The sequence below is a fragment of the Notothenia coriiceps genome, unplaced genomic scaffold (genome assembly GCF_000735185.1).
Source record: "Notothenia coriiceps isolate Sejong01 unplaced genomic scaffold, NC01 NC01_scaffold00033389, whole genome shotgun sequence".
NCBI lineage: Eukaryota > Metazoa > Chordata > Actinopteri > Perciformes > Nototheniidae > Notothenia > Notothenia coriiceps.
In genome coordinates this window covers 1,695-13,635 of record NW_011366090.1, presented here as the reverse complement: position 1 = coordinate 13,635, position 11,941 = coordinate 1,695, and the positions used below count along the sequence as shown (strand labels likewise).

Sequence of the window (11,941 nt, the reverse complement as noted above, 5' to 3'; positions counted from 1 at the left end):
CCTCCTCCTTCTCTCTCTCCTTTCCCGTCTTTCCCATGCGCCTGAGTCTGACTCACATCACACTATCCTTCCTCCGCTCTTCTCTACCGCGCTGTCTTCCTGCCTCGTTTCTGGGTGGAAGTCTGGGACTTCTTTATAGTTTCTCTTCCCCTTCCAGCTCTTTCTGGATCTTTCCCCAGTCTCTTTGTCTCTGCTTGAAGACATCTCCTTCTCCCCTTCCGGTTTCACAGTCTCACCTTTTTGTCTGTGAGCAAGCCTGGATCGCTCCGACATCGGTGTTCTTCTGAATAGCTGTTAGAGAAGGCAGGAGAAATGATAAGCAGAAGATTGAAACAGCAATACTGTCATTCAACAACCCGGGCCACCAACAACTGCTCTGCTGCTGCGTGTGGCAGGCAGTACCGCAGCATCACGGTAAAACCACCAAGACCTCAGGGAAAGTTTCATCCCAACAGGCCCATAAGCTGCTAAACTCATGAGCCTCTGTGAACGGTGCCTTCATACCTTGAAGCATCATTCAGTTCTGCATTTCACTAATAAAAGTACTTGCTACAATAACAGTATTGATATATTCCGTTCTTAAGCTAAATCTTAGTCTAATTTACATGTATATAGTCTACTTCTCCTGCATTACTTGCACACTGGTCACCTGCACTTTTTTTATTTTAATTTCTATTATGTTTCTTTTTAACCGCCGCGCGGGCGGTTTTTTTGTTATGTATTCCTGTGGGTTATATAAGTATGGTTAGGGTTAACGACTGGAACGTGAAGCTTCATTGCTTAAACTACCCTGATAGCTACTGTGCCATATGAAATAAAACCTTTATCATGAGATCAACATGACCAAGTCGTATCTACATGCGAAATACTGGAGTGTTATTATTTCATTGCCACATAATCACTGATGTATTAACCCTATCTCCAGTTATGTGATTTGAGAAATTTGTTTGCCACGTAACTTACGTATGATTGCGCAACATGGAGTCACAGCAGCGAGCACACTGAGGCTGCGGCCGTCAGCTCCTCCCCCTGCACACACAAACATCCAGTGCACATGCAAACACACATCAATCTACCACTGAATTCACACCCAATATATTGACACTGATTTATAGCGGATGTAAGTGATTGCTCCTGATTTAACTGCGCTACCTTGAAGTGGTTTATGTTAATAGCGTTGCTTACTGCCAGCAGCCTGGTCGTAGCGCAGGACTTTGAGGAGTAGGAAGTGGTGAGACCCGACTGCACATTGAACAGTGGAGGTACAGCACCTACAATCAGACCACACAGCAGTATTATAAGTCGCTGCTGAGGTTATAGATCCACTAGTTTGTTTAACATGTCATTAAGGTATGGTCTGCGCAGCTTGCAGGATCCTTCCAGCACTTCTTCAATAGTCGTATCTTAGTCTTCAGTCTTTAGCGAATTCTGGAGAAGGATGCTCTAATGCAGCCTTTCCCAAGACTCAGGGTCACGACCGCCAAAATGGTCGACGCAGTTAAATGCATTTGCTACACACACGCAAGCGTCAGAGAAGGGCTTGAATGGCTGCGTTGCAAATACACATTTTTTAATAATGGTTTGGTATTTTATTTTTTATTTTGAAAAATGAAATTAATGCAATGATAGCATTGTATATTGAATGATTTAATTGTTCTAAATAGCAATAAACTAAATAAAGATTGTATTTGTAGTCACTCTGACCGCTCCCCCGCGAAAGTTTTTCGCGCTGTCTGTTTATTGTCTGTTGATTAATCCCGATCGTACATGATGGCAAAAAGACGGATACAAAGAGGAGTTTTTAAACGTTGGCTTCAAACAAAAGCTGTTAGAAAATGGAGGGAGCGGCCTAGGTGTTTTATGTGGAGAGGTTGCTCAGTAACGAAAGCTTGAAAATGAATAAAGTTGGACCTGCATCGTCCAAACAAAACATCTCTGCATCGGGACAAATGCGAAGGATCTTTTTTTATCTGCAAAGAAGAGTCTTTAAAGAAGCAGTGTTTTGACGGCGGAAAAGTAAGTCACATAATTCTTAATGCATGTTGTTTTGTGTTTTTGTGAGTTTGTCGGGTCTGTTGTGAAAATTGGTTCGGTTAATGCAAAGTTTGGATGAAATGCAGACCTGAAGCCCGGAGCGTACCCGCCAGCTGCAACGCTCCGGCGCGAGTCATACTTCTGCAGGGCAGAGAGGCGGTGTTTCCGAACAAAACCACAGGAAGATTAGACTCCGCCACAGGTAGTATGAGAAGGGACAGGGAGATATAATCAGCCGCACGGACGTTGACCTGCTGCAGTGTGATGCACATAGGAATCATATGGAGAAGAGAGGTTATTCCCTATCTTTATTCAAGAGCGAGGTCTATTTGAGAACACATTCTAAACTGAGGTACAAAGAATATACAGATAATTGAGGTATTATTTCCCTCAACCACATAACACCTACATTTATCCAGACATAAAACGTCGCTTAGCATTTGCTCTGCTTCGTGCTCAAACTGTAACGCTTGCACTCAGTATATGTGCTGCGTTTACAGGTTTCGCTCTGTTCCAGTTTAAAAACCTTTCTCCTTGCCATCAGGCTGGTTTCTGTGCGCTCGGTGAATGTCTGGCTCTAGAATTTCTTCTGTGCGCGACATAAGAGGGGTCCTTTTGTGAAAACACAACAAGTCAAAATCCTCTGTGGGGATTCCCCCACAGTGATTGAGTATGTATGTTCGCTTTGGAGTAAAAGCGTCTAACAAGACATGTAATTAATCGCATAAATAAATGCGTTGCCGGATCCACAATATTGGATACACGTAGCGGCATGAGTTTATACACCCATACCAGCATTAATAAAGATATATCCTTCTCTGTTATTTCAGGCATTCAAAGGGAACAGAACGGGGCATCCCCCGTCCAGCCTCCACAAAAAAAAGTTAAATCAGTTGCCAAGTGTTGGAGTTTCTTTGTCTCTTAGGAGTTATTTTAAAACAGCTCTCGTTCATTTAAAAGAAAGTGTTTAAAAGAAAGTGGATGATAAACATATAGTTTTATGAATCTAGAACAAAATATAGACACATAACATTTTTTTGGGTTCACCGCACATGAGAATTACTGAAAACTTGACTCGGCACTGTCAGTCTCAGTGTCTTTGTCCCTTTCTGTGTTCAACCGCTCCACCGTTATTTGTTCAAAATAAAAGAAGAGAACAATAGTTTTTGAGCTAGCGACAAACTTAATATTGCACTTTGATCGTCACTAATATAAGATAAAATATAGTGTATATACTGACCTGCACGTCCATGGTTCGTCTTTCTGCTTGATCTTATTTTTTTCTGTGCAAGCTCCAAAGGGTGCATTTTATAATTAAATAAATATTTTCAATTATAATATATAAAACATAAAAAGGAAAGAGATATAAACCTATTGTTAATAAACGTAACTAAAAAGAAGAGAGATATTGAAATTTTTGAGCTTGGGGTTCCCTTAGGACCACAACATTTCTGTTTTGGGTCTCCATGCTGAAAAAGTTTGGAACCCCTGCTTCTAATGTAATAGTAAAATGCAGTGGCGACCGTGTCTCTCACAACTGGAACACAAATTCTGTAGACACACACACACCCCCGCGGCATGGATAATGTCGGTCTTTTCCCTGAAGTGTCGTCTTGAAAAGGGTACTGCGGCAACATATTCCGCAAAAACCTTAATCTTCGCCTGTTTGCACTTGTCCATTTCGAAACGTTAAAAGCAATAAAAACGGGCCATGAATTGCTTCGTCGCGAATTCATCTAGATCAGGGATGGGGCCACTTTGAGGAATGAGTGAGAGAGAAGACACCACATAATTGATGTACTCGGCCACCCAGGGGGCCGCAGATTCACTTGGAACACACACACAGAAAAGTTCTCATGAGTTGTATGTAATCTATTAACAAATATACCTCAACGAGTCTGACATCTATTCATGTGACATTCTTACAATCAAGGGACCATCCCCATAAAATGGGACATCCTCTAATAAGCTCCCTACCCACAAATATCGGTTCACAGACATGTATTCATTTTTACAAGTGCATGTCATGTACATGTAATAGGTTAACTTAAACAGTGGAATAACCACGATTTTAAACTATTGGAAAGCACCGGAAAATGTGTGTGTATTGAGATTAACCCATTAAGATGACCTAAAACATGAAGTTCCATGAACACTAACCCAGTATATTTAAGTTGTCTACTTGCACCTAAACACTTGTAGCCAGTCTCTGCCTTCCCCTCAATTCCACATAAGGGGAGTGTCACACGGCACCTTGCACTCTGCTGTTTCCAGACTCAGCACCACTCCCCTCCCTCCCGCTGAAATTATGAAATGAAAAGCGTAGTAATCCTAGATAACACGGCAGGGTCCGTGACAGTTTGTTTTCATCCTGATTTCAAATAAACAAAGTCTTTGGTTTTTAAGAATATTAAACTTGTTTCGCCAATTCAGATGATAAATACAACTTTTTAAGCTTGTAATAGGCAATAATTACACAGAGGCAACTTAACGGTCACAGCAGCGCGCATAAACAAGACAGCAGTGTTTTCTTGTGACGGGTTTCTCCGGGGAAACAAACACAATACTACCAAATCCGCGTCACAGATTATTTGCGGGTATTTTGAAATCATGTACGCAGCTCGCGACCGTTAACTACAGGAGTCTAGTGTGGACGGTATCGTTCTACAAGTTAAAAAAAGAAAGATATATTTTTTTTTAATATTTTTTTTTTTATTATTACGGTTATTTATAATTATTCTGAGGGCCGCAAAAGAGGAGGTGGGGGCCACATTTTGCCCAACCTAATCTAGATCCTCTGTTCGAGCCAGTTAACTAGCGGGAGTTAACTAGCGGGCCTTCTAGAGTACCCTGGAACCGAGGGAAACTCTGAAAGAATATGCCCATTGGCTACAAATCAATATATGATTGGTTGATCAAACTGTCAGTCCAAACGTACACTCTCATTCAGTCCAACGGCCAGGGCATTCTATTAAGGATATAGAATACCTTGGTTGAAGGATATTCTACCCAGAGACCCAGAACAAGATCTGATTGGTTGCTTTCTTTTCTAACACAAAACCACTGAAATGCGTAGTGCATTGTCCAAGAAGGACAAACAAATCAACGTAACACTGTAATATTACAGATCAACAACACCAATACGATTCTCATTTATTCATATAATTAAATCGATTTTTTGTTTGTTTTATCTGAGTGTTCCAGGGTATTCTCTGAATACCTTGAAGGCCCTGACGGTTCGCCACTGGTAAAATGACATAATCATTGTTCATCTGTAAAATAACTCGAGTCATTGTGACCTTTATGCACATTATTTGAGAAGGTTCAGACTATAAAATAAAGATTATTACACCGATACAAGTTAAAGCGGTGAGATACATCGGTCCGATACATTCAGTACTGTATGAGTAATCTCTCGGAGCCACGTAAAGGAAGTTCACATCAACATCCTACAGACTTGGTCTTGGAGTCTGTGCCTACTCACCGTAGGCCCATGATCACACTCTTAGAAAGTGGGCTACACGGAAATAGCGATATTAAAAATTTCGATGACGCAAAACTATTCTTGGTGCTCATTAGACAGTAGATATGGGAAGGTGAAGATAAGTGCCCTGACCAAAGACAAAAGTGGACAGACTGAAGGAAGCATGAGACAGTGCATTACACATGGAGATACTTCATTGCTGTAAAATAAGCTCCTAAAGCAGGAACTGATTGTATCATTCAGCACACAAAGAATGTATCAGCATAAGTGGGTTCTAAAGCAGGCTCCATCAACCAGCTCCACCCATCATTTCACATGCTTTGACAATATGTACAATATTTTACACTAAATTCACGGTATAGTAGTCGTTTCCAATAACCATTTTACAGGGCCCCAAATGTTTTGGGTGTAGACTTGATTAAAAAAAAATATATATTATTCTGTAAAGGTCAACCAACTAAGTGTGTAGATGGGGGGGATGTTTTACATATTACAGTTAACCAGAAAAAGTGCATGTTATTCACTGGATGAACGGTAACCATTTTTTTGAGAGTAGAAAAACTATTTTCATATTTCAATAAATAAATGTTAACCTTAAAAAGTATACTATCCTATACTCAGCAAAACACTTAAATTGGTCTTACCTGTGAGAGTTCTCTGAAGAGAAATGCATCCACAGAGAACTTCAGCACACTGCCCCCTCCCAGCAGGAAGCGGGAGCTGCTGCCCACCCTCCTGCTGTCTGGCATGCAGCTGCATCAAAAATGAAAGCACAAATCAATCAGGACATGTAGAGTGACAAACAATGACTGTAAACTACCTGTGTCCTTACTAGAGACTCACCCATAGTTAGTAATGATCTCCGCTCTGTGCACACTGTGTGGGTCGCTGGAGCTTGTGGCATAGCAAGAGTCCACATAAAGCCTCTCCCCAGCAAACAGAGCTGCTACCTGGGCAACAAAATAAACCGGCTCCCCTAAAAAGAACCAATGGCCTGATGGGACGGGCTCTCCCTGGGCTGTTAAAACACACACATGCAGACAAGACCAATATGCCGATTAATATCAGAATGACAGGGTTCAGTGTAGACTTTGAGCACTTGATGTCAACTGTTGAATTCAGATATTTACAGCAGACATGTCATATTGTGCAAATAATAGCAAACACCTTTTATTCTGTAGGTGTCTTACCATTGCAGACAGTGAGGCTGTAGCTGAGTTTACTCCTGATGCTCTTCATTAAGGTTGTGTGTTGAACTTGAGGTCTGAAGCCAACTTGGTAGGAGTAATGGAACCTGAGACAGACAAAGAGGATTTTAATATGAGATATATTCCACCAGATCACGGCAGAGGCTGATAAAAAGTCACATTACATGCCAAGATACTGCAAGAAGGTTAAACCAACACTTTCCACCAATGTCTATGTAAAATATGCACATAATAATAATAATAATAATAATAATAATAATAATGGGGATTGGTGGTGAAGGTGAGGCCCCCGAGGGACACAGCAGAACAGACAGCTCAACCTGGGACAGCACCCACCTGTCGCCAAAACTGCCACATCCCTCATAATCCATAACTTTAATCATCAATACGAATAAAATCTGATGAGTGATATCCAAATTGACACCCGTACAGTTGTCACAAAGGGGGAAATCATCTAGAGATCTAACTGTTTTTCCAGAAGACTAATATGCACTGCACACAATGGTGTTTCTCATGCAGTGGCTCAGCAGCCTTAACTTCATTCACTAAGCATAAATGAAGATGCTGGCCCTTTCCACACATCAGACACAAACTGTAACAGAGATAAAATATTCATCAAGCCTATACAGAAGAAAATTAGTGACACTACCACAGATTGCTTCACAAACTTAGTTAGTAGTGCTAAATGATTTATATTGCAATGACTTTTGTATAGGTACCAGGCACATGTACCAAGCACACACCAAAGAGTAGATGATCAGATCCTGGTCCTTCCAGTTCTTTTCCAGATATTATTTTCCAACAAGTCAGTTTAAGTCTGCTCCATTCAACAACCACTTAATGTTTAAATTAGGAGCTTTATGCATCAAACATGTTATTCTGTTTGCAAGTCCAATAAAAGAGGTGTAGAAACCTCCTCATCTCCTAAGACACATGAGCCTTGATGATTTTCTTGGTCAGAGTGGTGACAGGATAAAACATGCTTCTTTAAATGCTGTGGAAGGTCCTGAAGTTACCTGTTGTAATTGCAATAGATAGGGAAGTTAAGTGGTACGACTCTGATGACGTAGCCTTGCTGAGGTGGAGTATAGCACAGCACATAGCTGTACACCAGCTGGCCGCCAACAACCTGGGAGACAGTAATAAGACATTTTCAATAGGAATGAATTCCATCTACATTTAAAGCTATTTTAATCCATCTACACCATATTTAATTCTGGATTCTTAAGGCCTAATGTTATTTAAAAATGCAACAGCCTCAATCGTTGATGATTGAACAAGCTTATGAACATTTTGCAGCTGAGCTTCACCATGTTAAAACCAACGCTGTTGTACGAGAATTGATTGTTTAAACAGCAGGACCACTTTATAATTATAAAAATTAAGCATCTACTTTATTTTAGAAGCTGATGATTTGAATTAAAGCCGTGATTAAAACATGTTATTTAAGTAAAAGTATAGTGTAATAAACAAAAGGCAGTTAAAGTATCATATAAAAAAGGACCCCAATATAAAATAAAAGCTTGGCATCAAATAAAAAACAAACAATAAATCAATATTTATAAATGCCGACATATTCTCGCAATCTCTCAAAAAGCTGTTTATGTAAAAAATGTTCAAGATTATATTTTTATGCAATGAAGTACATTTCTAAAGTAACCAAAGCTGTAAAATAAATGTAGTGAAGTAAAAAGTACAATATTTTCCTTTAATTTGCAGTGGAGTAGAAGTATAAAGTGGCTATAAAGAAAATACTCAGACACAGTACAGTCTACCTGCATTTAAGTACAGCACTGTAAATGTACATTGTACCATTACTTGTACCGTGGTAATGTTGCAATACTATTATGATACTGTTACAGTAATGCTTCTTTCTTGAAAACGTGTTGTTGCTGTGATGTTATGGTAATGTTTCATTCATGAAAAGTTGATGTTGCTGTAATGTTATGGTATTGTTGCTGTAATTAAATGTTGAGGTTATGTTGCTGTAATGTTTAATTAATTCTGTTATACTGTTGCAATGTTATGATACTGTTGTGGTGTTGCAGCAATGTTATAATATTGGTAATGTTATGATAATGTTTCACTAACATTGAGAATATGTTGTTAATGTTATTATAATGTTTCAATAATGTTACTGTAAATGTGTCACTAATGTTGAGGTAATGTTTCAATAATATTGCTGTATTGTTTCACGAAGTAATGATGCTGTCAGGTGTTCCCACCTGAGGCTGTCCGCCGCAGTCGGTCAGTCTGTGGTGGAAGTACAGAAAGCGGGGGCTGACCCTGCTGACCGGGCACGAGCCGAGTCGAAACAGCGATGGATCGGTCCACGTGCGCAGGTGGAGGCGGTCGACGCGCACAGAGATATCATCGAACCCGCACCAGACGTGCACAGCGCGTGACCCCGTCCCCGAGACGCTGTGCTGTGTTCTCGCTTGCGGGAACAGTATAGAATTCAGTCCGGTGGGCAGCGGGCTCTTCTGAAGGACCGGACGAAATAGCTCCGGGGATACAAGTGGCCCCCGTGCATGCTGGAACATGGGCAGGTGGTAGAACGAAGGGTTCGTGGCTTCATACCGTGGTGTCTCTACCGGATTTAGGCCTGCACCTTCCGACCATGTCGCGTGCTGAACCGGACCTCCTAGAGTACCACGAAACATAATCCAAAGAAGCCACGCGATCACCGACATGATGCGGGAGACAGGAGCTCGTGCTGGAGTGCTGCGACGGGAGAGCGAAGTAGTCTGATCTCACTCTGAACTCACCTTCATTATCTCACCTTCATTATCACACCTGCTGCTGCACCTGCTGCTGATTGGATCACACGCAGCATGGGCTACAATCACAAACAATGTTATATGGTCTGCGATCTGCCCTTGTGCCCTCCTCGGGCATTTTTGTAAATTTTTCCGGATTTTTTTAACTTTATTTGGTGATCATTTGAGCTGTGTTACAGCTTTTGGCATGGATTTTTGCACGAAGTCTTCTTTTGAGTCACATTTTTTAAATCCAATGACGTTTACTCTCGTGATGCATTTCCTATGGACAAAATGTACATGCCCAAAAAAACTGCTATTAAATCATCATACATCAATATTTCTGCGTGCTCAAAACTACCAAACATCCAATAATTGTCAGGATTTTAACCCTTTAAATGCCTGTTTCATTATTTTAATTATTTCACTTCTCTCAAAAATGCCTCATTGACTTCCATTCAAACCACATGTTTTGATCTCAATGCTATTGCAGTATAAAACCATGCATTTTGTAATGTCAGCATTTCATTTAGAAGAAAAGTAGTGATATTTGATATTTCTAATCTATTCCAACAGATTAAACAATTTTCCCACTGTAGGCCGATGCATGAAATTCTTACATTTTTGCCAGTTATATTATGGAGAGAGAGAGAGAGAGAGAGAGAGAGAGAGAGAGAGAGAGAGAGAGAGAGCACGCGAGAGAGAGAGAGAGAGAGAGAGAGAGAGAGAGAGAGAGAGAACGGATCATTTCATGGGTAAAAAAGGCCATCTTTTGAGGGATGTGTTTGATGTGTCTTTGAAGAGCTGCTTGATTACTAAAACAAAAAACAACTGTTAGTGTGTTTATGCACCTGGCTGCCAAAGATAAACATGCAGTTTGGCCAAGGGTTTATTTCTCCTGAGCAGAGAAGGAGAAAGACCTGGAGCAAAGAGAAGGAACTAAAATGAAGAAGCATTTCAGTGCAGAAGAGACTTCAGAAGTAATCTAGTAGCCTTCTTCTGCCAGCGAGCTGCAGGACTCATCTGAAGAAGACACAAGGTTCGAGGGGGGTCTGACACTGAATGCTCTCTGGAGTCCAGCATTTCTTTGAGTTCCTCTGACCCTTCCTCTGAAAGTGGAGAGGACACTGAATGCCGTCCACAGTGAGGGGACCGAGAAGAACGGAGGTCGTTCTCCCAGGAGCTGGGGAAAACCAGGGTGTCCTCACAGTTGTGAGAAGAAAGCCCCCTGTGGTGATGGATGGTGGGCCGGAGCCTCAGTGTCCTCTCCAATTTCAGAGAAAGGGTCAGAGGAACCAACCCAGTCTCACATCTAAAGGTGNGAACAACTTCTAACATGCTCAAAACTACCAAACATTCAATAATTTTCAGGATTTTAATCCTTTAAATGCCTGTTTCATTATTTGAATTATTTAATTTCTCTTAAGAGAAATTAAATAATTCAAATAATGAAACAGGCATTTAAAGGATTAAAATCCTGAAAATTATTGAATGTTTGGTAGTTTTGAGCATGTTAGAAGTTGTTCAATTGAGTCATGAAAAAAAAAGTTAAAAGAAATATTGATGTATGATGATTTAATAGCAGTTTTTATGAGCGTGTACATTTTTGCCACGAAGGGGTCCAGAGGGTGCAAAATGCATCACGAGAGTACACAACACATGTAAGAGTAAACGACAATGGATTTCAAAAATTTGATTCAAAAGAAGACCTCTTGCAGAAATCCATGCCAAAAGCTGTAACACAGCTGAAATGATCACCAAATCAAAAAAAAAAGTCAGAAAAAATTTACAAGGAGGGCACAAGGGCTAAACAAGACAAGACACAAGAAGAACATACTTTTCCAAATAAAACAGGAAACAAAAATCAAGGTCATGACATTAGGATGCATTGCAGGATGTAGATACGTTGATGCAGGCCATAAGCAATGTTTTGGTGCAATTTGGATTCTCAAGCTCAATATCAACTGATCAACGCTAGTCCACTTTTACAGCTGAATTCTGGATATACCTTACCAACAAACTCTTTTCACAAGTTTGCCACACTAATCAATAACACTACTTTACCACTGCCGGCCAAATATCTCCAATAAGGAAATCCATGCTCTACTCTTTATCTAGCATGGTTACTCTAGTCTATGTCAAATCAAGCTGGTAATGTGCAACTTGGGTTTGGACGCAACTATATCATGTCAGGTGTATTGAACCAGGACCCATTGGAGCTTATGTAAAGTCATCTGTATAAATGGTTTCTTGAAAAAGCTGCAAGCAGAATACTACAGGCCAAGGCTCATTCATAATAGGCATGTTGAACGGGACTACCCTAATAATAACATTGTTATGTAAATAAAAGGGGACTATAATCTGAAACTCAAAGCAGTGTAATTTACAATATGTCTTCAATCGATCTTTCTGAAATAATGGAGCACTTTCCTGCAGTTCTCTTTTAATTCGAATTT

The 11,941-nt window shown here is 40.4% G+C and overlaps 1 protein-coding gene across 1 annotated transcript; it reads right to left on the bottom strand.

Annotated features, from left to right (window-relative positions):
• Positions 1-236: 236 nt before the first annotated feature.
• LOC104961496 (zona pellucida sperm-binding protein 3-like) lies at positions 237-10,033 on the bottom strand (the record flags this gene model as incomplete). Its single annotated transcript, XM_010789797.1, has 7 exons — positions 8,952-10,033; positions 7,743-7,855; positions 6,709-6,812; positions 6,362-6,536; positions 6,163-6,271; positions 1,186-1,271; positions 237-291 (listed from the first exon to the last, which is right to left on the bottom strand). Coding segments are annotated over exons 1-7 (1,110 nt in total), but the record flags the coding sequence as incomplete, so codon positions are not given.
• Between the last annotated feature and the right edge of the window lie 1,908 nt (positions 10,034-11,941).